Source organism: Quercus robur, chromosome 9 (assembly GCF_932294415.1).
Source record: "Quercus robur chromosome 9, dhQueRobu3.1, whole genome shotgun sequence".
Lineage (NCBI taxonomy): Eukaryota > Viridiplantae > Streptophyta > Magnoliopsida > Fagales > Fagaceae > Quercus > Quercus robur.
In genome coordinates this window covers 16,931,388-16,959,271 of record NC_065542.1, presented here as the reverse complement: position 1 = coordinate 16,959,271, position 27,884 = coordinate 16,931,388, and the positions used below count along the sequence as shown (strand labels likewise).

General features: G+C 35.0%; 1 protein-coding gene across 2 annotated transcripts in view; it reads right to left on the bottom strand.

The window, feature by feature from the left end:
- LOC126698087 (MADS-box protein AGL42-like) overlaps positions 1 to 25,382 on the bottom strand; it is a 55,091-nt gene extending 29,709 nt beyond the window's left edge. The window contains exons 1-2 of one of the 2 annotated variants that reach the window (XM_050395077.1): positions 24,754 to 25,382; positions 24,451 to 24,638 (exon numbers count right to left, since the gene is read on the bottom strand). In XM_050395077.1, coding sequence (XP_050251034.1) covers positions 24,451 to 24,632 — 182 coding nt within the window. In that variant the 5' untranslated portion in view covers positions 24,633 to 24,638; positions 24,754 to 25,382. The remainder of the gene's footprint in view (positions 1 to 24,450; positions 24,639 to 24,753) is intronic. The other variant, XM_050395078.1, reaches the window with a different exon arrangement.
- Between the last annotated feature and the right edge of the window lie 2,502 nt (positions 25,383 to 27,884).

The following is a 27,884-nucleotide window of genomic DNA, read 5'->3' as shown; positions in this document are numbered from 1 at the left end:
AGAAACCACTTCAGGTGTATTGTCGTCGGCAGAAACCTCCAATAGAGACTTCTTCCCCACCTAGTGATCCGCTTCCTGATCTTGCCTTTCTTCCAATTGTTTTGCGCAAAAGCAAGCGTTCTTGTACCTCTCATCCTATCTCTCAATTTGTCTCTTATGGTAACATGTCTTCATCTCTTCATGCTTTTACCACCTCCTTGAATTCTATTGTTGTTCCTAAGTTTGGTTGGAAGTCTGCTATGGAGGCAGAAATGTTTGCCTTGTCTGAAAATACTACTTGGTCTTTTGTTACTCGTCTTTTAGGGAAAACTACTGTTGGTTTTCGTTGGGTGTATATTGTGAAGTACTTGCCTGATGGTTTTATTGAGTGTTTGAAAGTTCGCTTGGTTGCCAAAGGCTATACCCAGACATATGGTGTTGACTATGCCTAGACATTCTAGCATGTTGCTAAAATTTCTTATGTTTGGATTTTGATCTCCTTGGTTGCTAATTTGGGTTGGCCATTGTTTCAGTTAGATGTTAAAAATGCCTTCTTGAATGGCGATTTGAAGGAAGAGGTGTATATGGAGCAACCACCTGGGTTTGTTGCTCAGGGGGAGTTTGGAAAAGTGTGTAGGTTGCATAAAGCCATCTATGGTCTTAAACAATCTCCCAGAGCTTGATTTGGTAAATTCAGTGAAGTAGTGTTAAAGTTTAGATTGCGACATTACCACTCTGATCACTTTGTGTTTCCTCTTACCTCTGCAAGAGGGAAGATTTTGTTGATAATATATGTTGATGATATTATAATCACTGGTGATGACAAGAAGGGTATTGATGATTTGAAGAGATACCTTCAAAACTCCTTTTGAACTAAATTTCTAGGTAAACTTCATTATTTCTTGGGTATTGAGGTAGCATATTTTAGAGGCTGTCAAATAAGAGAATACAAAGAGAACATATGCAAAAGGTGACTGATGTCTTATTCTCTTTGAAAGAAGTTACTGCATCTTTGCACCTTAGGATTTTGTAACCAAGTGCTTCTTGATCTTCATTGTTGATGAAATGAAGAACTTTGCAGCCAACAACCTTCTCTAGTTGGTGTGGTAGTCACGTACTAGGAGTTGTGCATCATTGGTTAGTCACGTACTGGGATCCGTGCAAAAAGGGTGGCGTTCATATATTGAAGAGTTCAAAGGTTTTGAAGCGGTAGAAGATTTCTGCTGTGAGTTCATCTACGGGGATTGTAGAGTCTACTAGATCTGAAACTTCTCTTTACTATAGTGAATTGCTTTTCGGGAAGGTTTCCCCCCGAGGTTTTTTACTATGAAACTAGTTTGTTTCATTGGTTTTCCTAGTTCATCATATCTTGTCTTATTTATTTTTCCACTGCATGATTTTGACATGATATTGATGTTTGTTTGTTTTAACAAGTTTTACTCATAATAAATCTAATTAACAACGTAGGTTTAAAACTTGTTAATTCTATCAACCGGAGTCTAAATTTCCCAACAAGTGGTATCAGAGCTGGTACACTCTGATTGGATTAATTTCCTGAGTGTGATCCTTGTCCCCTGTTGTCATGGATCGTGGACAACCTCTTTTGATTCCTCCTTTATTTGATGAAACTAATTATGCCTACTAGAAAGTTCGTATGAATTTTTTTTGCAGGCTCTAGGTAAACAGGTATGGCAAGCTATTGAAGTTGGCTAGATTAAGCCAAAGGAAGCGCCAGTGGATTGGAATGATACAACAATCATAGCGGCAAATTTCAACAGTAGGGCCTTGAATGCTTTGTTTTGTGGGGTGACCAATGAGGAATTCAAGAAAATATCATCCACATAAGTTGCTAAGGAAGCATGGGTCATTCTTGAGACCACCTATGAAGGTGCCAAGGCAGTAAAGACTGTGAAGCTTCAAAGACTCACTAGTAGTTTTGAAGAAATAAGGATGGAGAAGGACTATGCTAAACTTAAGGATATTGTGAATTCTGCTTTCAATATTGGAGAATCTATTGCGGAATCCAAAATTGTTAGGAAAATCCTTAGGTCCTTACCTGAAATATTCCATGCTAAGATCACTGTCATTGAGGAAGTGAAGGACATTGATCAACTTCCTTTGATTGAGCTTGTAGGGAACCTTCAAACCTATGAGATGAGATTAGGCTTAATGGGAAAAGGTGGAAAGAGTAAAAACTTGGCTCTTAAGGGTATAGAGGAAGAGATTGAGGACTCTGAAGATGAAGATGAAGATGAGGATGAGGATCTAACTTTCATAACTGATGAGATTTATCAAGCTTCTTCAATTTAGGAAAAAGGACAAGGGCAAACCTCCTAGGAAATCTAAATCCTCAAGAAAGGGCAAGAATGAGAAACCCCTCATCCAATGCCATGAGTGCAAAGGCATAAATAACCATCTCACCACTATTGCCCCGCCAATCATGAAATAACATTTGTATGCTTCGGCATAGCAAAAGTGTGATGTCAATGACATTTGTGTGCTTCGGCATAGCAAAATTGAAATGTTAAATGCTTAACATAATTGAGTATTTCTTTTCTGTCTCTTATATGCCCATACATGATTTGCTTAAAAATAAAAATATGCAAAAAAAAATAAAAAGCAAAAAGATTAAAATGTTTTATATATGATTACAAGCGTGTATTCTAGGAGATGTGGGAGTTATAGGATGTACCTCGAAGGTGATAGTCTCCATCAAACAATTATGATTGTTTGTGAGTTAAAGTGATTTTCTCATATCTTAAATCGTCATAACTAGTTGACACTTATGCAATCTTGCGATGTTTTTCACACACAACACACAATATTTTTTCTACTCTTGATACATGTGCAGGTACAATATGATTTGGTCATTACAAGGCTTACATGTGTTAATGTATACTCACTAAACTGTCTTAACTTGTTTTTGAAATATAAAATTGGTTAGACTTGTTTAGTGTGCGTGTGTTTTGGGATCTATGTGCATAACTTTTTTCTTGTTGAGAGATTTGTTTTTTAAATGTTTTGCATCATTCTATTATCTTGTCATTTATAGCATCTTGTTTCCATTACATTCATGCATTTATATGGATTTCTTGTGCCCCTTGATCATTTTTATGACTCTCGCGTGAAGCTTTCTAACTTCTTGTACCCTTTGTCAATCATGATAAAAAGGGGGAGACATTGTGGAGACTGTGGTTTTTTTTAGATTCTACATGTTGGGGGAGAAATACATGCCTCTGTAAGGGGGAGATGTGTTTCATCTTGTTAGGGGGAGTGCTTACCTGCTTCTTATACATTGGTCTTGTGACCATGTTTATATATATTGTACTTTTTCTTCTTTATATGTTGATGTATGTTTTTCTCTCACCTACCCTTACATGTGTTGTTTCTTTTCTCTCTTTTCACACATGCTTCTTATACTTGTATGCAATCTATTATTTCTGTTTCACACAAAGATGCCTTGATGTGTTTTGTTTAAAGTATTTCAGAAATATAGGTTGTCAAAGTCTACTTGCCATAAACTCTCTTCTTGCAAAATTTTTCAAGAGTTTGTGTTAGGATAGATTTTATTGTATTCAACAAGTGAATATGAGTTGAGTGATTTATGACTTCTCTCATATGTTCATTTATTTGTTGTGGTTTTGTCATGGATTGCCAAAGGGGGAGATTATTAGGACATATGTGATTCATTTGTTAGGAACATATGTTACTATTTTATGTAATTGACTAATCCTTTGACAAAACACACTTTACTTGTATTTGGGTAGATCTAGGATGTGTTTAATACTTCAAGAAATCTTGTTTCAAGTTCAAGTGTTAAAACCATGCAAGTCTATCCAAGAATTAAGTGAGAAAGTGCTGAATTTTAAAGCTCAATAGCTTCTCGACACCTAACTTATCTATCGAGCTCTTCAGTTGCTTCTTATCGCAATCTTGACATCTCTCGATAGCTAGGTCGATCGATCGAGCAAATTTCTGCCCCCTCGACACCTCCTCGATCGATCAAGAATTACGAAATTTAGATTTCCAGATCTGACTTTCAGCCCGTGCTGACATGTATGTGTAGGGTTTCTTTTCTCACAACCCTAGACATATATAAAGCTTATTTTAGAGGCCGTCACATAAGAGAATACAAGAAGAACATATGCAAAAGGTGACCGATGCCTTATTCTCTCTGAGAGAAGCTATTGCGTCTTTGTGACTTAGGGTTTTGTAACCAAGTGTTTCTTGATCTTCATTGTTGATGAAGTGAAAAACTTTGTAGCCAACAACCTTCTCTAGTTGGTGTGTTAGTCACGTATTGGAAGTCGTGCATCATTGATTGTCACATATTGGGATCCGTGCAAAAAGGGTGGCGTTCATATATTGAAGAATTCAGAGGTTCTGAAGCGGCAAAAGATTTCTGTTATGAGTTCATCTGCGGGGATTGTAGAGTTTAGGGACAAAAGTTTTATACTAAATCTGAAACTTCTCTTTACTATAGTGAATTGCTTTTCGGAAAGGTTTCCCCCCGGATTTTTCACTGTGAAACTAGTTTGTTTTATTGATTTTTCTGGGTCACCATATCTTGTCTCATTTATTTTTCCGCTACATGATTTTGACATGATATTGATGTTTATTTGTTTTAACAAGTTTTATTCATAATAAATCTAATTAACAACATGGGTTTAAAACTTATTAATTCTATCAACCGGAGTCTAAATTTCCCAACAAGATCGAAAAATACGAAGTGAAGCATTAAACTGAGTATTTATTTCCATATAAAATTATTTGAAAATTGAGTACAATTTGGACCTTTCTTTCATAAGATAAAGATATGTGACTCTAGAGTAATCATCAACAAAAGTGACAATATCTAAATCCCAACAATGAGAGAGTGTTTATTGGACCCCAAATATCAGAATGAACTAAATGAAAAGGACTACTAATACGACTCTCACACCTAGAAGCAAAAGGCACCCTATGGTGTTTACCTAACTAACATGTTTGACATTGTCAGGACTCAATTTGACGACACGACAGGACTAACGACTTCAAATTCTAGAGAGATGGATCACAAAGGCGACAATGATGCTAAAGAGGTGAGATAGACAAATGAGAAGCCACTAAACTGGAAGAACCACACTGATCTAAGTAATAAAGTCCACCGGCTTCATGCCCTTCACCAATTATCTTTCCCGTCTTAAGATCCTGAAAGATACAAGTAGTGGATAAAAAAATGGTAGCGCAATTCAAAAGTTCAGTAAGCTTACTAATTGACAAAAGATTAGGATTAAGATTGGCAATGTCCAAACCAAAAACAGTAGTGGCTGAGCCATCTGCCAATGTAACATTGCGAAGACTACTAGATTGCTCAAGGTTAGAGAGTAAGCCTGAGGTACTTGTCATATGATTAGTAGCACCTGAGTCAATGACCCTCCTAAGTGGCAAGAAAAGCAGTATAAGTACCTTGTTGAGCCAAAGTAGCTGTAGAATTAGACCCAACAGAGTTGGAATGCAGAGACAGGAGGCGATTTTCCTCTTCCTCAGGAATAGAGACTACTCTGGATGTTGGTGGAAGTGACTGTGAAGGCGGTTCTTCAACTTGAAAACTAGTTTGGTGAGCTGAGGGTTTACTATACAACTCCCAACAAAAGTCTACCGTATGATTCTCACCATGACAATAAGTGCACTTACGAAGATCATGTCCTCTACCACGACCCCCTTGTTCACTACCACGGCCCCCGTGGTCACGACCTCGGCCCTCACAACCTTGACCTCTAGGACTACCTCTATTACTCCCCATATAAGTGGCAAAGGCAAATTTATCACCAAAAGGTAATGCATCAGTACTAGAAGAAGAGAAAAGGGCAATACTAGAGTCAGATAATGCGGCCTGTTGAAGTCTACCAAAAACTTCACTCAATGGAGGGAGGTCTGGACTAGCTAAAATTTGTGATTTTACCGGATTCAAACTTTTAGGCAATCCAGAGAGGAAGCAAGCAACTTGCATAGAATCTCATTGTTTCTTCATAGTATTAACATCAAAGGAGATGGGCAGATAAATATTGAGTTCTTCACATACACCCTTAAACTTGTTATAATAGTCCTCCAAAGACAAATCACTCAAACTTAAGGAGAAATAATTTTGATGAAGATCATAAAACCACTTCAAATTGTTAACACCAGAGTAAAGTTCCTTGGCCTGTTTCCAAACAAGTTTTGGTAAGAAAACTAAATTACAACTGATCTTAGATTCCATGCTATTCCACAAGTAACTCCTAATATGTGCATCTTCGCTCTCCACTTAGCAAATTTAGGATCTGTAAGTACAGGGGGTTCACTAATCATGTAATCAAACTTCTTTCTACCAAGAAGAAAGACTTCAACTACCTGGGCCCACTAAGCATAATTACTTCCATTAAGATGAATGGAAGTAATTGATAACATATCAGGAGATAAGAAATAATTAGGGGGTTGAACACTGTCTTTGGACTCCATAATAGCAAATCTTGAGAACAAACTAACACTAAACAAATAAATATGCTGGACTGAAATGAAATGAACTCCACACCAATGTACTCCAACCAGTCAGCAAATCCAACAGCAACTCATCAATCAAAGAATCAACGCCAAACTATTCCAAAAACAAGGCAGCAACAAATCCATACCAACACCAAAAAATGCCCAATCCACCACTAAACATCAACCAACAAAGTCTAGTCCAACAAATCAACCCAAGGCTGCCAAAACATATAATTAGAATGTATCGAAGACAAGAAGAAAATCAAACTATGGTTGAAACCCTCAGTTGAAAACTCCAGCGGTGGTGCAAGGGGGCTAGGAAGGTTCACCGAAGGAGGGCGAGTAAAACCATGCCTCTCTCACAGTCAAGCGACGTTGATCTAGTGTCGCGAGACCCGAGAGAGAATCATTAGCACTGGGCAGCTCCTCCAACCACTATATCAATGTCGTCAAAGATAGTTAGTCTTGTCGAAGAGTTAGTGAGGTCACCGGAGAGCTAGCAACGTGATTGGAGGCAACTACTATGGTTTTCGGTGGCGGCGACGATAGTGATGGGTGGCTGTCGGAGGGTCAACGGCAGTGTTGGGTTGGGTGCTCTAATACCATATTGACAAAGGTGAAAGTGTTTAGGGTTTGATAAATCAACCCTAATACATAAAATATTATTTATATATAAAAGAGTACAATAATATTACTGTTTTGCCCATAGCTTAAACTCATAACAATCCTAATCATGTGCAACCCCTAAAGTCATGTCAAACAGAGCGGATACCTAAGAGTTGAATCTTGTTCATGGGAATGAGTGGGAGATGCCACACAAATTCAAAAGCAAACAAATGTGAGTGCCCATCCGCTCTTGAAATGCAAATGCAAATGCCGATTGGCCTTCCCTGAATGTTGATCGGCACTTGCCCTAAACTAGGGCTTTTTGATATAGTTTTTCCTTTGCATTGGCTCTGAACAATTTTTAACACTTTCACCATATACTTAAAATGTAATAATAATACGAAATTCAATAATAATAATAACAGTAACAGATAAGGGGGCAAATTATAACTCTTTCACAACAAGTACTTTACATGGTAAAGTAGTAGATGCATATGCATAAGTATAAGCATAAACAAGAGGAACGGCAAGAAATCAAATTAAATGAAAATACCTCAAGCTCTCACTGTTTTGTAAAAGGAAATAGAAATCTGCATGAACCTTACACGTATCATCACACACTAAGAAGGAAGGAAAAAAAATAAAGTTTACACTGCTTTTTAAATCTTAAATTTTTGGTCGGGTTCATTTAAACCTTAAAATTTCAAAATGTTTCATTTAAACCTTCTATCACATTTTTTTTTATGTTGACAGTTAACACGATTAAACATTACAGGACTAACTGGTTTAAATGAGACTTATCCAAAACTCTAAGATTTAAATAAACCTATCTATGCTAAGAGCTTTGTAGCTCAACTAGTTGGCATCTTTTGGTATTTTCAAAAAAGACATCCAGGATTCAAATCTCCATTTTCCCAATTATCAAATTATCATATTAAAAAAAATTATAAGGTTTGAAACAAACGTTTTTAAAAACTTTGAGATTTAAATATAACATTTTAAAAGTTTAAGATTTAAATGAAATACAATACCCAAAACTTTAAAAAGTAATTTATCCAAAAATAAATGAATTATGACAGGACAGAAAATATATATATATATATATTTGGATGGACTTGCTATCATTTGACGCAAAATCAGGTCTGATGTGTTTAAAATAGGACATTTCCGAAAAAAAAAATTTAGTGTAATCAAAATTCCCCTTTTTCAACCTGTGGTAAATAAGAAAACACTTGGACTCTTAATTCCTTTTACATACAATTGAAAATCTTAACCATCATCTATATATATATATAAAACCGAAACTTTTGAAACTCCCACAATTTTCCACGTCAGCACAATATTTAAATTAAATTTTCCACCTCATCACTGTTTTCTTTTTCCAATGCAAATTAGACTTCTAGCCAAATAAGGACACTCTCCCACCGCCTCTACTCTCTCCTATTTAAGAATTGCTTGCGTAGAAAACCTAAGCCCCAAAAACCATTCACGGAGAAGATGATGTTTGAGGACCCTCACCACAAAGTGAATATTGAAACTGACATCTTTTTATAAAGGTTGGTCAATATCTTATATTTATATCTTATATCTTATATCTAATTGTTTGGTTTACATATGAATTTTTAAGTTCATTTTTGGCAATACATTTAATTGTCTGGCCAATTTCAATAGTAGAAAAGCTATAATCATGGATTCCCTTCTTTCTATTGTATTTCTCTATCGCATAATTATATATATATATATATATATATTGTTTTATTTCAATACTTTTGAAGCTTTGAATCTTCTGATTTTAAAAAAAATTTTTTTTTTTGGCCTTTTGGAAGTTTTGACATCATAACTTTTGGGTTTTATTTTTTCTATTATCAGAAATTATCTAGAAGATTTCAATGAATATCCATGGATTATTCTTTTTGAGGGTAACCCATCTTTATCTTATATTTCTATTCCTAACTTTTTTTTCCTATATTTTTTCTTTAATTGTCCGTGTTTACGTCTCTTTTGTTTTTCTTATTTTTACTTTCATAGCGTATGTACATGTTGTGTATGTTCTTTAATTCTTTCTTTAATGATTTTTGTGTGAGTATGTGTCATCGTATCTGGGTACTTAGGCAAAATTTATAAAGACTAAAGATGCTTCTTTTTTTTTTTTTTTTTTTTTTTTTTTTGTAATGAATCCTGTGTTTTTCATGACTTTAGTGAGTCATATTCTTAATGATCGAAATGGTTTTGTTTGACGTGGATTTTGTTCATATTGGTTTCAAAGTTTATTTCTTGGCTTATATTATAGATTGTAATATATTTATTCATCAAACTGTTTAGTTGAGTTTGTTTTCGAAATTGTTTTCAGTGTTGGACATTTTCTTGAAGTATGTTGGTATCATATATTAAAATACTGTTAAGTTGATAATAATAATAATAATAATATAGTTTAATAAATGTCTGAAACGTATAGCTGTTAACAAATGTTTTAGCTATATGATTTTATTTTACAAATTCAATTTTGGTGTTGTAGTAAAATAAACAAATATTAAATTATATATTGTACTCAATACATTTCCCGTGCATCGCACGGGTTAGCGACTAGTGTATTATATTCTCATTAAAAAAAGGACTTCGTTCTATATTTGACTAGTTAGTATCCTATACAATGCATGAAAAAGTACAACAAAATATGATTTTTTCTCTTTGTTAATTTTTATTTGAGTATGAAAGTTGTTAATTACAATAGTTATTAATAGGTATTTATTATGATTGTTTTTCTATATGAAACTATCTATTCTCCTATTTTAAAGAAAATATAATGCAAATTTTTTTAATGAAGGATTAAATATAGAATATAATTTATATAATGAATTGTAAAATTGTAAGGTCTTGAAATCTTATGTGGTAGAATTTTATGATGTCAACCAAAAGTCAAAAATGTCTTTAATTAGACCATTTCCTTTCCATTCATTAGAGTGCATAAGCTTCTTGAACATGTAAAAGAATGTGTAAAAGAATAAAAAACCAAGTAGAGAATTCCAGGGAAAATTTTAATTAACAGGTTTGAATTATTAAAGAAGAAAAAGGTAAGAAACTGAAAGGAAATGGACTCAAGAATCAAGGTGAGTTCTTAAAATACGAGTGAAATTCCATAAATTAGTATAGAGAGAGAGAGAGAGAGAGAGAGAGCATAATTTTCTTTTCTTTCATCTTACTAGCCAAAATATTAACATAAAGTTTAGACTGCAGACTGCAAGAACTGTAGAGGTTGATATCTTGGGTACAAGGCCTAAATTAAACGAATGTAATCTACATATATGTGGTGTTGGTTAGAATTATTATTATTATTATTATTATTATTATTATTTAGAATAAGTGATAGTTTATTATGATACTAGAAAGTTTACATATTCTCCGATCTCCACTTATAATCGATGTCTATACCCCAATATATGGGGAGTGTTTATCAGAATATGAAGAAAACTAGAGAATACTGAAAGGAACTATGGAGATGTTTTTGTTTCACAGCCTATTATTTTGATGACCAAATTAAAAAGTAGACTTACCGATAAATATAATATAAAATTTTGACATGAAATCAGATAGCTCAGAGTAAGCTGAAAACTATGAAGTTTATAAATACTAGTTTAGGCTCTTATCAAATTAATGTTATATTAAAGTAGTAAAAGTAAGATTTGATGTGTGAAAATAGTTTCTTATTTATTTATTTTTTTTGCAACGGCTAATGCTGATGCTCTTATAAGCTCTATTTGTTAAGACAAATGATGAGAAGCTTATAGGACAAAACAAAATAAGTAAGTTTCATGTAGAAGATTTGGAAACAAACACCAGAGTAGCATAGCTTCAAATGCAACACACTTTATTCTTGTGTGGACCCTATAGCAAAGATTGATGAAAATATTTTAATTGAAAATCTGTTCTTGAGAATTGAGATCACTATTTGATGATTGGATATCCCCTCCCCTACATATCTGCGTTGTTACATATATTCTGATGATTTATGAAAGACTGTTCCCCAATTCTAGAGAAGATGGAAAGAAAATTAGTAGGTTAGAAAAAATTATATTTATCCAAGGGAGGTAGAGTCACTTTAATTAAAAGCACTCTCTCAAATCTTCCTACTTACTTTCTTTCTTTATTCCCTATTCTTGCTTCAGTGGCCAACCGAATTGCTAGACTTCAGCGGGACTTTCGGTGGGGTGGTCTAGGAGATGAGCCCAAATTTCATCTGGTTGATTGGTCTACGGTGTGTACTCCGCTTACTTCAGGTGGGCTGGGGATTAGGAACCTGAGAACTTTCAATGTAGCTTTATTAGGGAAGTGGTTATGGAGATTTGGGCAAGAAAGGGATGCTCTATGACGTCAAGTGATTGAGGTGAAGTATGGTTGTGATTGGGGTGGTTGGTGTTCTAGCTCTTCCTCTGCTCCACATGGAGTCCGTTTGTGGAAAAATATTAGAAGGGGGTGGCACTCTTTATCTCAGTTTATTCTGTATGAAATTGGAGATGGATCAAAAGTGCAGTTTTGGCTAGATAGTTGGTGTGGATCTTCTTCTCTCGCTGACCGCTATCCTAAATTATTTAGGATTTGTCGTAGAAAAGAGGCAAGTGTGGCGGATCTTATGAGGTACACCAATGGAGTCCTCCATTGGGAGATACATTTTTGTAGGGATGTGCATAATAGGGAATTGGAAGCTTTTAGGAGCTTCATCAATACCATTTATAGCACTCCTGTAAGGGGGATTGGGGAGGATAAGAGATGTTGGCTGCCTTGTAAGAGTAAGGGGTTCACGGTTAGTGCATACTACCATCTTCTAGTTGGCCATAGTGAGCAGTTTTTCCCTTGGAAAAGCATTTGGAAGCAGAAGATTCCCTCTAGAGTGGCTTTCTTTGTATGGACCGCTGCCTTGGGGAAATGTCTAACAATTGACAATTTAAGAAAAAGAAAGGTTTGCATGTGCAAGTGTAATTGTGAAACTGTTGACCATCTATTCCTTCATTGCCCAGTTGCTTTGGAGTTGTGGGATATGGTGTTTGGTTTATTTGGAGTTTATTGGGTTATGCCAATGTCTGTTGTTGGGCTATTTGCTTACTGGCAAGGTCGATTTGGTCGCCATTGTAATGGAGATATATGGATGGTTGTTCCTCATTGTTTGATGTGGTGTATTTGGAATGAGAGAAATAGTAGATGTTTTGAAGACAGTGAGCGTTCCATGTCTGACATCAAGCTTCTATTTTTTAGAACTTTATTGGACTGGTTCTCTGTGTGGAGAAACCATCCTTTTTCGTCTATTTTGGATTTACTTTATTTTTGTAATGTTTGTTTTTGATATGTTCACCCCTGTATACTCCCTGTGTACTTGGGTGTCTCTCTCTTTTTAATATCAATGAATCTTTATTACTTATCAAAAAAAAAAAAATTATGAATGACTGTTCCAATTTTTGTTTTTTAAACGAAAAGGCAAAAGGTAAAAATCTGCAATTTATACCAGTAATGACTAACGACCTTAAAAGTTAGCAAACCATTTGATTTATAGTTAATCCAAAATTACTGTGGTTTAGCACTTGCATCATCCATAACAAGTAAAAAAAACGAATGTGAAATGCAGGATGGAATAGCTTGTCAATTTTTTATTTTTTTTTTATAGATAAGAATAATTTTATTGAAAACTTTAAAAAAAAAAAAAAATTGATAGTTATAATGGGGAGAGGAGATTTGAATCTTGGATGTCACTATTAGAAATACCAAGAAGTGTCAATTCAACTATAATACTCTTGACAAAATCTACAAGTTTTGAATTTATTAGGGCAACCAAAATTTTTGTTCAGACAAAAAAAAATATTCAAATTTTTTCATTCATATAGTAAATTAAAGTTCGTTCACTATCAAGAAACCAAATGATGAAAAGTCATATACTTGAAGTGCTTTGAACACTCACGATAGGCATGTTCACAGGTTGGGTTGGTTCAGTTTTGGACTCAACTCGAACCCAACCCGCTCACATCGGGTGGCAGGTAAAGAGACCTGCAATTACCAGCCAATATCAACAACTTGAGTTAGTTTTGGGCTCAAGTGAATGTCGATTGGTTCACTCACCGGTGGAGGTCGCCAGATTCAGCTAGAACTCACCCAATTTAGGCAAAAAGTCACCAAAATTTGACTGGGATTTGACCGCATCTAGCTGGATCTCACCAGATCAAATCTTGATTTGGCAAGATCTAGCCGGAGTTCTTGTATATTGTCAGCCAAGTTAGGTGGCTCGGGTTTTGGAGAAGGAAACCCATTACTCAACTTGCTAACGTTGGTTCTTGGAGGCGAGAACCACAACCGACTAACTGGAGCATCGGATCGGGCAGGCTACGGGTCGGCATTGGGCAATTTCATCAATTCGTCAATCTCTAGTCAAGTATGGACACCCCTAACTCGCGATAACAAAACAAAAATAATGAAATAAGGCATGTTTGGTTTGACAGAAAAATATTTTTTGATTGTAAAATAATTTCAAGTGAAAATATTTTTCAGAAGAGAATATTTTTAAGTATTTGGTTGTGTTCCTAAAAATTCTATGGGAAATTGGCAATGACCTCCCATTTTGATGAGGATAGATTTAGAAATGCCAACACTGTTAAAGCATTTCATGATTGTCATGGCCATTGTCATATGAACCCTAAGAGACCCTTTGACTTACTTGTCCTTTCTAATATTTTAATCCTGATGTGTTTCAAAGGAGATTAGGGATTTCCGGCCCATTAGTCTTGTTGGGGGGGTCTATAAAATTATTGCTAAAGTCTTGGCTAACTGACTTCGCATGGTTATGGGGGATATAATCTCAGCATCTTAGAATGCTTTTGTGAGGGATAGACAGATCCTTGACCCTGTTCTTATTGCTAATGAATGTCTTGACAATAGATTGAAGTCTGGGGTGCCGGGAATGATTTGTAAACTGGATGTTGAGAAGGCTTTTGACCATGTAAATTGGAGTTTTCTTTTGCAAATATTAGAAAGAAGTGGGTTCTCAGCCAAGTGTAGACAATGGATTTTCTTTTGCCTATCTACTGTCCGCTTCTCTATCTTGATTAATGGCTCTCCTTGTGGGTTTTTTGGTAGCTCCAGAGGTTTGCGACAAGATGACCCGTTGTCTCCTTTGTTGTTTGTGTTGGTGATGGAAGCTCTGGGAAGAATGTTGGATAAAGCAGTTCATGAAGGCCGCTTGTCAGGATTTAGTGTGGGTAACTCAGAGGGAAGATCCTTGGCAGTGTCTCATCTCCTTTTTGCGGATGACACTCTTATTTTTTGTGATGCTAATCTAGACTAGATTTTGATTCTCCGTATGATTCTTATGTGGTTTAAGGCGGTGTCGAGGCTAAAGATTAATCTGGGCAAGTCTGAATTGGTTCTGGTTGGAGTAGTGCATAATATTGACTTATTGCTAAATGTCCTTGGCTGCAAGCAGGGCTCTCTGCCAATGAAATATCTGGGTCTTCCTTTGGGTGCTAATTTCAAGGATAAGACTATATGGAATCCGATTCTGGAGAAAATGGAAAGGAAATTGGCGGGTTGGAAACGCTTGTATTTATCAAAAGGAGGTAGAGTCACTCTAATCAAAAGCACCCTTTCTAATTTACCCACTTACTTTCTATCTCTATTTCCTATACCTGCTAGCGTGGCTAACCGAATTGAGAAGCTCCAGCGGAATTTCTTATGGTGCAATTTGGTGATGAACCTAAAATTCATTTGGTTAAATGGGCTACTGTATGCGCTCCTATTTCTTTGGGTGGATTAGGGATAAGGAAGATAAGATTTTTCGATATAGCTCTACTTGGGAAATGGTTATGGAGATTTGGGATTGAGAAGGATGCCCTTTGGAGACAAGTGATAGAGTTGAAATATGGATGTCTGTGGGGGGCATGGTGTACCAGATCTGTTAATGGTCCTTACGGTGTTGGTTTATGAAAGAGTATCAGTCAGGGATGGCCTTCTTTCTCACGCCATGTTCTATATGATATTGGTGATGGGTCCAGGGTGAAGTTTTGGCAAGACCGTTGGTGTGGAGAGACACCTCTTGTAGTTAGCTACCCTGACCTGTTCAAATTTTGCAGGAATAAGGAGGTTAGTTTGGCTGAGCTTTTGAAATCCCCCAATGGAGTCCTTTTTTGGGATGTAAGCTTCTTTAGGGGTGTGCATGTTCGGGAATTAGAGGCTTTGTCAAGCTTCATAGAAACCATATACGGTTCTTCAATAAGGGGGTTTGGTGAGGATAAGATGTGTTGGATTCCTAGCAAAGATAAGGGGTTCTTGGTGAAAGATTATTATAGAATTTTAGCTAGTCCTACTATCTTCGGTTTTCCTTGGAGAAGTATTTGGAAGCAGAAGATTCCCTCTAGAGTAGCTTTCTTTGTATGGTCTGCTGCCTTAGGGAAATGCTTGACAATTGATAATTTGCAAAAAAGGAAGGTGTGGATTTTGGATTGGTGCTACATGTGCAAGAGTAATGGTGAATCGGTTGACCATCTCTTCCTTCACTGTCCCGTTGCTATGGATCTATGGTCTATGGTTTTGGGTTTATTTGGAGTATCTTGGGTTATGCCGCATACTATTTTGGGGTTGTTAGGGTGTTAGCAAGGCAGCTTTGGTCGTCATCGAAATGGTTATATATGATCCATCGTTCCTAATGGCTTAATGTGGTATCTTTGGAGGGAGAGAAATAGTCGTTGTTTTGAAGATATTGAGAGATCTATTCCGAACCTCAAGCTTTTCTTTTTTAGAACTTTGTTGGGTTGGTTGTTTGCTTTGCAAAACCAGTCATTCCCTTCTTTTATTGATTTCCTAGATTTTTGCAATTTTTGTTTTTGATTTGTTGTCCCCTTGTTCACTCCTTGTGTACTAGCGTGTTTCCTTTTTGATATCAATATATCTTATTACTTAATAAAATATATATATATATATATATTTTAATCCTGATGTCTTTGTTAGAAACACCAGGAGGTGTCAGTTGAATTACTGGATACTTTGCACTAAGCGTTAATTGTTGCTTACATGTTCAGATAGTCAATCCCATCATAGGCATGATGACCATAGATATATATGGTCACGTCTGTGGTTTTCATTTTTAATATATAGTGATTTACTTGATCGATATTGTTTTTATACTAGATGCGTTTAATGTTTTTGACCAATGTTTTCAGGAAAGACAAGTACTTTGTAAGAGTTTATCAACTCGATCTCTACTCCCTAGTCCAGCATAAGTTAGTTTGGTATGGGTTTCGTAACTTATGCTTTAGTACTCGAATCTGTATTAGGATTTTTTTGTCATGAAATTGCCCAATGGAGAATTTGTTAGGATTTTTAGGTGTTGGCTAATTCCAAGACAAATCTTTTTTGTAATTATTGGGTTTTATTTTGTATTGCCACAATGGGTAATGAAGGCTAAAGTTGAGCTTCAGTTCATTGTGCATCAAAGTAAGTTTTAATCAAGCAAAGTTCAATCTTGGTTGAGCAAAATTGAAATTCCCGGTCATGCGAGATCTAGGCAGAAACTCTCGGTAGAGTCTCGACAAAAATCCTATTATGGGAAAATTTGAGATTTGCTTTAAGAGTTAGTTTTGTGACAAAATCTATCCAAAACCCTACTTATATATAAACGCTTATTAACCCTAATCTCCAAAGAAGCAAAACGGCTACTGGAACCTAAAGATAAATCCTATATACCTAGATTTGTCTTCCAACCCTATACGTTAAGAGGAGATTTTGTCCCCCAAATACAAGATCATCACTTATGTTATTGGAGTGTGGTCTTGAACTCATAGAGACATCAAAAATCTTCAAGTGACCTTGAAGTAACCGAGAGATCGGTCTGGCAACCAACGCGTCTCGACTTACAGGTTTGAATCATTATGAAGACAAAGGCTTGAAGATCAATTAGAGCAAGAGCTAGGAGATTATATGCAAGGCAAATTACATGTATTGTAGGTCTTGCAAGTTTGGTTGTATCGCAACTTCTACATGGTAGATTTGATGAGCTAGGCTAGGCTCCGGAGTGCTTTTCTTCTTAGGTTTCCACTTTACGAATAATTTCTCATCTTGTGTGTGTGATTGTTCTTGTTGAGATTGGTTTTACTATTTTATTCATATAGTAATTGAAATCAATTTAGTACATAGAACTTGACATTGATAAATTGGTAGAAAGCCATTACAGGGGTCTAAACGTGAATTTTCATATTAAATATCAACATTTTAAAGATTTCTATGGTATTTTGAATGATCTTATTGTCTATATATATATATATATATATATATATGCATGTAAACAAGATTAATAAATAAAAATAAAATCATTTTAAATTATACTAATATGAGACAATAAGTAATTTTCATAATGTGAGTAATAAAAGAATATACTAAACAAAATCCCTTCTTTATTAATTATTTTAATTGAAAACATAGCTCAAAGTTGGGAAAAAAAAAAAAACTATATGTTAAATGCTCTTTTCATTATTTTGCTATATATTTTTGGCTATGTAAGTAATAAAGAATATATTAAACAAAGTCCCCTTCTTTGTTAATTATATTAATTGAAAAAATAGCTTAAATTGGGGGCGGGGGGCTACTATATATTAAATGCTTACTTATTTGATTTTTTTATAACATCTATAAAATTATATTAGAATAACACAAGTATGCTGCTAAATTTAAATATAATAAAAGAGATAACATATAAAATTGTTCTTTTAGTTCTGAATTTTTCGTTCAAATTCAAAATTTACCTGTTTGTATGTCTATTTACTTTCTTCTTCTTGTTTTCTTCTCACTTTCGTTATTTATGCCGTATTTTTAAAATAATATACTTTTTTTTAATGGTGTGATCTAATGATATGTAAACAAATAACAAAGGTGATGGTAGACAAAATCCAAATATCTACGGTAATGTTAGGATGTTATATCACATTCACGTTATACCCAAAATGAATAATCAAATTACAATGAGGACGGACTCCTTAGTAATCGATTTATAACCAAAATCTACCTATTACATGCTCAATGTGGGATTTAACACATACTTATACCATCTAATCCCATCAAAACCACACAGGCTAGTATAAAGCCTTGATCATGCTCTTTCCAACTTTCTTGCTTATTATTAAGAATCCTCTTCGAGTTTCTCCCCCTTTTTTTTCATTAAGACAAAAGAAAATATTTGAATGGGATCTGCAAATCAATGATTCTCTTAGGCGTTAGTTTTAGGCAATAGAAGAATTGTTTGTTCACCCAATACCTTTAACATATTCTTTTTAGTTAAGGCACCCAATGCATGTTCAATAGTAATTATAGAGTTTTTGCTTACAACAATTAATTAAGTTATATTTTATTTATTTATAAGCATATTTTATGTTTATTTATAAGTTTCCAAATAAATAATTATCAAAATCTTTAAAGACATAAAATTAACGGAATTCCTTTTCAATAAAATAATTTTTTTTCCTCCCAAAATAATAAGGATATGCATGCAAAAGTGTTAAGTTCTAAATATTTAGGATAAATGTTTAGATTCTAAATTTATGTATGTTGGCAAACCAAGAACAAAAACATGTCTAGATTAGGTGTTAGACATTGCTCAAGTTTGTTCAAGTCAAAATTCAAGAACAGTCAAGTTGTAGAAAGAAGAATTCAGAATCTGTGAAGCTCGACCAATCGAAAGTCGTATTCTTCAGATTTTAAATCGGGCCCAAAGCCCACAAAAACGTTTAGGGTTTCAGTCCTACACTACCTAGTATAAAAGGAAAACCCTAAATACGTTTCAGTAGTTCTTGGAAGTCTTGTGAGTTACTCCTGTGAAATTTGTGAGGATTCTGTAACCTTCTAACTCAATAAACATCTACTAGAAGCTAGATCTACTATCAAGAACTAGTGGAGACAAGTTGTTGCATAAAGATCAACTACTGACGGTGATCAAAAACCTTTGAGTGGAATCTCAAATTCACAAACGTGGATGTTTGTGTTTAGCAAATTCAGATAGAAAAGTCTGTGGATTCGAAACTGCACGCAGTCGTGTGAGTAAGTACTACAAAAGGTAGCTTTAGATTTTAGGGAGAAAATCTATTGTAAAACTTTCATTCTATCATAATGAATTTGTTTGCCTTAAGGATAGATTAGGTTAAATTCTCCTCAGGTTTTTTACCTTGAAATTGTTGATTTCATTGATTTTGGTGGATAATCATATCGCTTGTCTCTTTTACTTTTCTGCACTGTGTGATATGATTGTATGTGTTTAACCTAGATCTGAATAATAAATCTAAGTATCAACTTGGTTAATTAATTAGGTTAAACAATCTAAGTTTATAGGGGTCTGAACAAACAAACAAAAAGTATTCCCATCATGTTCGACTTTGAATACTTGTCAAAATGGACATGTCAAGGGTTTCAAAGTATTCGTACTTCTTAAGTTTAAGACTCATAAATATTTGACTTTGATATCAAACGATTCAAAACATTGAATTAATTAATATGATTGCATTTCCTAGGTTGATTAGTTAAGGATTTCTAATATAATTAAGGATGCAAAGCCTACTCACCATGATATATTATTAGAATCTTATTATAAAATATTTAGATTATCAATATAAATTTTTGTGAATATTTTTTCTTGGTTCAAGGTTTTCGAGTGAAATCTAGGGTTATTTCCCAGTTTGTAGAAGTTGGCTACAACCCATTCTACAATACCATCCCACATCTGTTTGTATTTGATGTAGCATAGTGTGGCTTTGCTACCAATTGATGTAGCACATACACGTAGAAATAGAATCATTAATGTAGAAGGGTTGTAGTTAGTGTATTATAGATTCCACTTTTACACGTTTACGCTACATCAATTAGCATAAGAGGCACACTACACTGCATCAATTGGTATCAAAGAGATGCTACGACTACGCTACATCAATTGGTAGTAGGGCCACACTACGCTGCATTAGTTGGTATCAAAGAAAGGTCAAGTCTTATCATGGCAGGAAGAGGAGCACATGGGAGAGAGCATGATGTTGTAGATGACGTGTATGAACACATTGAGGTTGCATGCGATGCCTAACTAGAGGAGCACTTTCAACTGATGGAGGAGATATTTGATGTACTTTCAAAGCAATTCACCACCTTAACTGTTGGAAATCAGCCTCAAAACCGTTGTCCAAATCTATGCATAGTGGAGGAGGATTTTGCCATTGAAGATGCGGGTGACCACATCAAAAAAGTTTCATTTATTGATTTGGATTCACCACAATCTACGATGAGAATTCCAACGATGATGAAGATATGTTGGAGAAGTCCTTTGTGTAACCAAGGAACCATACAAAAGGGTTATGTATACCAAGTGTACATATAGGCTTACAACCCATAAAATGAAAATCAAGTGTTTGGTTGAGTTTCATAAAATATTTGATAGTTTTTCTTTTCATTACCAAGCAGCCTAAAGTTCTAGTAGGACTAAGTTTGTAGAAGAGTTGTAGTTATCATGTGTTAGTCTAGCTTGACATGATGGATAATGAGTGCAACAACAACCATTTCGATGACTTAAATCACACTGATGAGACTCTTTCGAGATTCAAATTATAAATGTTCCAACTTGAAATCTAGTAGGGGTTATAAGAGATCCAAGCGGCCTCTAGATCTGCTAGACTCACTCAATACCTAATCAAGATCATATTGACAATAGGACTCACAACAACAACAAAGCTCTCGGTCACCCTATTACTCCACCCAAATGGAGAACAAATAAAAGGCTCCAGCAATGAAGATACGGAGAAATTTGCAGAGATGACTAGATGGTATGAACAAGATAACAAATATGAACATGCTAAAAGATTTGGACATTATTATAGACAACAGTTTCAGAAGATAGTAGAACTGAAGAAATAGTGCTGAAGGCAAATATAGGCAAGAGATACAGGAATGATGAATAATATGGCTATTCTAGACACGAGCAAGAGAAAGCAAATCAAAGGGATTTTCACATCAAAGTCGAGTTGCTTAGTCTCAATGACCATCTCCAGATTCAAATTTCTTAATTAATTCTCATAAGTCAACAGATCATTTAATTACATGAGTCCCCCTAACGAAAGGTGAGTGAAGCTAGTTGCTAGGTGGGAACAACCACTGTTTTAAAATTCAGACCGGACCAACCGGTTGAATTAGGAACCGGAACTAGTATGGGAGAAACCAGTCAAACCCGGTGAAAACTGATCAAGAACCGGGAAAAACTAGGAACCGGTCCCTTTTTCTTTGACCGTTCCAGTTTTTAAAACCATGAGAACAACCGCAATGGTATTGAGTAAAACAACGTAAAGCTCAACTTCACACATGGCACAGTATAAAGTAATTGCTTAAGCCTCAATTTCCACCAAAAGTACAAGTATAGTTGAGAATAAGAGCACTATAACCAGACGTAGCAATTGGGGATGAAACATCTGATAATTTAGCAACAGCCCAAACTACAAACCAAAGACAATGGTATTATTAATGAATGTAGAGAAAATATCCAAGGGAGTAAGAATCGAACTGAAGGAATACATTTGGACGACATTAGAGCGGACAAGGAAGATACCAAAGCATTTGAAGTAGAAGCAATTGCTGAATTTGGTGGATGATGTCATTCAAATCAAATTTAGTGGTGAGCCCAAAACCTACAGGTTCCAATATCACATGGTTGAAAGGAATTTATGCCATTGAATTTCGTTATGGTAGAAAGTCTTGATTCTTTCCCCAAGTTCTTTGTTGATTACCAATGCCAATCAAGAAAAAGAATGAGAACCTTGATTTTTAAGGTATTGGCAAATTTGATGGTTATTAATCCTTATTTGGTGAACATTGTGAATAGCCTAAAAATTAAAGCAATGGAATTTTGAATCATTCATCTATTAGCCCACATGCTACAAGTTTGGTAAGAATTTCAACAAATTGCAATACTCAACTTATTTGTTTCGCTAGACACAAAGAGTTCAATTTCAATCAAACTAGAATTTTGAGTTTCACGTGGAAGGGACTGAATTAGGACACGACTATATATATTTTGAGAGAGCTCAAGAAATGGAAGCCAAGGGTTAAAAACATGGGAAAACAACACATTCTTCTTGTGTTTGGTGGATTAAAAACTCAAGAATGTTTGATTATTATTTGGGAAAGTCAAGCTAATTAATATGATTTTATGTCCTATGTTGACCGGTCTAGGACTTCTACTGTGTTGACTTGTCTAGGACCAATTATATCAAGTGTTGTAGAAGTTGGCTACAGCTCACTCCTCTCTACTGACTTTCATCACATATGAAATAATTGATCATATCACTCCAAATCATTCGAAGCCACTTTGTTTTCTTGACATGGTATTGACCATGGAACGTGATTATAAAAAGAAAGAAATTTGCACACAAATATACCAGCCAATGCTTTCTTTTCATTAGCAAGTCACATATACACTTGGTTGGTCTTAATTTCTTAAACTCATTATGACCTCACTCTCTATTACTCTTAAATTGAGAGGAGTTACCATTTGAACTAAAAATCATTGAGAAAATATAACAGCTAATATGTAGTAGGTGTCCAAAAGAGTTAAGCAATTCGTAGATCCTATATTTTATGGAGAAATAGTCATCAAATCTCTAGGAAGCACAAGAGAGGCACCAAAGGGTGCCAGATTTAGGTTGCAAGATTCTAACTATTAACAACATTCAAGGGTGCTACTACAGCCCCATATAGCGATCCTCAGAGTTTAAAAAGAGTTAAGTATTGATGTTTACTTAACCAAGTCCTGCTACAAGGTGTTTAACTTCAAGCCTACTTGTCAAATAGAGTCAGAATAAATCCCATTAGTTCTTTCACTCACTCGAGTTGGGGGGTAAATCAAACCATACCACACTCCCAAAAACTTTAATTTTTAATGCAAACAAACTTAGGTCCCCAAAGATTTAGATGGGGACAATTCATCACATGATATCTTGAGTTCTTGACTCATCTTAAACAATAGATCGAATGGGCACGTGCACGCAAACACCTTAAATATTTATATATTGCAGCTCTCATTTCTATTTTTTCATTTGATCTTTTCGTCACCTAGAAACTACCAACTCGGAGAGAAGTGAGAGGAATAAATACTTGATGGACTGCTTGCCTGATGCAGATATATATCTAGTTAGCCACTCACGTACAATGAGCATGTGGCCAGATTTTAAATACCAGAACACACACACACACAACACACACACAAGGTACAGTAGGCCCATACAAATCTGACAAGTGGCGTTGTATATATTTGGTTTGGGGTGAGTCGAAATGGTACTATTTTAGTGAAATTCTACATCAAAACAAGTAAAAAAAAAAAAAAAAAAAATTGAAAAACAATAGTCCCCATAGAATATCCTTCACAAAGTACCAGTTTAGCAAAAAAAAAAAAAAAAAATCCTTCACAAAGTACCAACAAGTGTCAAACATAACAAAAAGCCTCATTAAATCTTGTCTACCACAAAGTACTATAAAACGAACAACTTATCAAAAAAGAAAAAGAGAAAAAAGTACTATAAAACCTCAAAGTGGTTGAAATTTCAAAGGAACACATTTTTCTTGGAAAAAACTTATGTCGAATAGGAAAGGCCAACATTACTAGTTGACCCGGAAAGACCAATGGCAAAGGTGGCACCCAAGTTCCAAAATCAAACTGTCTATCTATATATACCTATTTCTAATGAAAGTATAACAAACCCTAATTGACGGGGAATAGGCTATGATTAGAGAACTCAAAGAGGCACTTGAAGAAATTCGGTAACGATGAAAAGAGGCACAAAATCAGAAAAGGAAAATAAAGAAGAAAGAGGGAGAGACCAAAGCCACTAAGAACTTATATAGTTCTGAAAATTTCAAGGTTCTCAAAGAGATGAATGTATACAAAAGAGTAAGATATCAGAAGGGAAATCACTAAAGTTGTTTCCCCTCATACTTTACTATGTACCGAATTCAAAAGAAATAAGCAAATCCGAAAAGGTTTCATATATATAAAATCTAATCAAAAAATTAGATTAGATTAGATTCGATTCAGACACAAACACAAACACTGCTGAACTAAAAGAGCAATATCATACTATGAAACAAACACTGAAAGACCAAGTTCCTCGTGCACTAAACCTACTCCAATTTCCTAGACCTACAGTGTGTTTTTGCTGAATTCGCAGACCTTTTTGTCGCCACCTCCCGCAATCATACCAAAACCATAAAACAGTTCTTAATGCACAAAAATCTTAAACTACGCGCTACGAAGCATTATAAAAAAAAAGGATTGTAAGATATGATTATATAATTTATTTAGGTGATGAAAGAAACACATACTCAGTGCTTGAAAACTCATAGAGCCTGCCTTTCTGCGAAAAGATGATCACAGCAACTTCAGCATCACAAAGAACTGAGAGCTCGTAGGCCTTCTTTAGCAACCCATTTCGACGCTTTGAGAAAGTGACTTGCCGGCTCGTCGCGTTCTCGATTCGCCTCATCTGAATCTTCCCTCTCACCATGATGTTCTAAATGATCACAAAATGGTAAAAAAACTGCTTCATTTTAATTTGACTCAACCATAATTGCTATTTGGAGAAGAAAACAAATGAAAGATCAACATAAAATAAGTTAAAATCTCACCAAGTTTGAGTGGAAAATCCCAGAAATGCTTATATGCTTCAGCTCAAGAAATACACAGGCTTGTTGAAATTCAAGAAGAAAACTAATTAACAACCCAGATGCTCAAAGAAAATTTTTAAACTCCATAACATGGAAAGTTCCAAAATTTGATGAAATTTTTTGTTGAAAACAAAAACCCAGAAAGATTTAGAGCGAAAAGAGGGCAAATTTTCAAAGAATGAGCTGGACACACAGAGACCCAGTGAGAGTTTAGGAGAAGAAAACACAGTTATATCAACAACATGTGTGGAGGTGGCAACAAAAATGGAAAATTTTCAGAAACCCTAGAAGGATTCTAACTTCTGAGAGTAGCAACAAAGAGGATCTATGGATGCATCAATCTCTTTAGACCCAGACCACAGAACCCGTTTCCTTATTCATTAACCTTCTTTCTCTCTCTTTTCTAAGTTCTTCTCTTTGCAGTTTACGGTTTACCCCCACAAAAACAAAGATAAAGCATAAAACCCCAAAAGAGAAAGAATATAAAACTAAAGTGTATTGCCAAAAATGTTTCAACATGGACAAATAAAAATAGACATATTCTGATTCCTCGCTCTTATCTTGTTTTGGTAAAAAGAAAAAGTTAAGCAAAGATTAAGGAAGCCAAAGAATTAAGGAAAATATCTATATGTATATATATATGTATATATATCTACATGTATATCTATAGGTATAGGTAAAGAAAGCTTTTTAGTTAAAGCGAAATGTCAACATCATCGTACAAACGTGCTTGGCCAACCAATAGAAAAGTGACACCTCAATAGCTGTGGTGATAACCACTACCAATGGGAATCAAACAGTGTCACGTGCTCACGTTGTACGGCGGGGCAGCTTATTATAGCCTTAATAATTGTTTTTTTTTTGTATTTTAATTAATTAATTTCTAGGTGTTTCTACTTGGGAAGTATAAAATGTTAGTAATATTTTATTTATTTTTTATACAGTTGGTGGCGGGAAAGGTGAAGTGCGTTTTAGGATGAGAGATTTTGATTGGTTCAAAATAATGGTTCTGAATTCTAATTGGTGAAGTGTGTATAGGTTAGAGTTTTCTTTTCTTTGCCATTTAGGTACATTAGCCCAGGTTTCTTTCCTATGATTTGGGGTTTTATTTATATTTTAATTTGTGGGCTAGTAGTGATGGGGACCATTTTGACTTAGGTTTCTTCTTTGCATAGTTTCCACTAGCATAGCCTCATTCATTCACATTTGCTCAAGTGGTATTTTCATGTCAATCTGTACATGTTAGTCATAATGACAGCTATGGTGTAGCTAGGTATACCCTTTTTAAATTAAAATGAGATGTTTGAGTATAGTTTTAAAAATTAGACCAGGGTAAAACTGAATTTGTCTCTAATTCTTGATTTTTGACTGGTTTTAGTTGGTTTTAACTAGTTTTTGGCATTTTTACCGGACCGGACTAGTACTTAGTTCCTGGTTGAACTTGTCAAACCAATCGGTACGATCCTGTTTTTAAAACCATGTGTTTGAGCAACAATTTGTACAATAAATCCATATATTTTATATGGACATGATTTGTTTTAGTACAATATAGATCCACATGAAAAAATTGTATTCTATTCAACTATATAATTTAGATAAAATTTAAATTCGATGTCACAATTATTAATTATTTCAAGTTAGTCCCCTACTTTTTTTTTATTAGATAGTCCCTCAACTATAGTTGTGTTAATTTAATTCTTCAACTTTTAAAATTAAGTAATTTTATTATAGAATCTCTTTTCCCTTAAATTTAACAAAATTAATAAATACATCAAATGGGGTATCTTTTTAAAACATTTTTATAAAAAGTATAAAAATTTTCAAAATCAAGAAAATTTAACTATTAAATTTATTAAATTATAATTATAATTATAACTGTGCGCGCCAAAAGTTAGGTCAATGGACCAACCCTCTCTTGGTCTCACAATCTACTTGTGATATGGGATTTGAATTTCCTACTCTAGGTAGTTCATTATATAGAGACCCAATGGGACTGCCTTCCCCTCTAAATTATCTTACCCCCTATCTTCCTATTATTACTGTGCTAGCCTAGTACACTCTCGCTCTTTCTCCCCTCTTTTTCTTTATGAACCTTTCAACAACCATTTCCCTCTTTAACTTCTCGTATTTATAGCCTAATAATTAGTGGGGAGTTATGATTACTCTTGTGGTTAGTGGTAGAGGAAGTCCAATGTTATTATTTCTAAGTGGATGTTTAGTTGGGAGTGAGATGTGGTGAGAGTGCCATTGGAACTAGCTCCCCACTTCAGATGGGATGTTCGGCAACAATACTTCCCAAAGCGATACTGGGTAACTGGGATACAACGCTCCCGAGTAATCATGCTCCCGTCCGAGGTGTACTTTGCCGAGCAACTCCCAGGCTATGAACTACAATGAACATATATTATAATGGCTCGCTCAACGGGTTTTGGGTCGGGCGTAGTGTCATGAGGCCCGGGCCCATGGCCTCAGCAGACTTAGAGCCCAGTTTTGGAAAAGAGGGTTGGGCCCATGGGCTATACTATAAAGTTGGAGTTCAACGCCCAAGGCCCAGATGGGTCTAGGAGTCCTGTGTCGTACAATAACAAAATAATAATAATAATTGTAAGGACACAATTTGGTTTCTAAACCCAAAAGGTAATAGGATATAGGCCCAAAGAGTCCAATACAATGACTTTGTAGAGACTGAGTTAGAAAACTAAGCTTTAATAAGTTGGATAACAATCATAGTGGATCCAGATGATGAGAAAGCAAAGAAAAACTAGTTTTACCCAAAGAAAATCATCATCGGCACAATCTGAGGAGATTAGTTCTTGTATATATTTCTTTTGGATTTGATTATAAGTCTAGTTCCTGTTGTTACAACGTTTTTTCCTCAATTCTCTGATCCCCCCCTGTAATGGGATTTCTTTCCTTTATATTACCCTCCCTTACTCTATCTCAACCTTCCACGTGTAGATCAAATGGCCAGCTCTTCTCCTTGTCCCATCAGCACCTTCTTAAAGTTTTTAGTGGCAGTTGTAAGGCTGAACATCACTGTTCAGGTATCACTTTGTAAGAGTGCTTTTTTTTAGCACACGGGCTCAAGGATC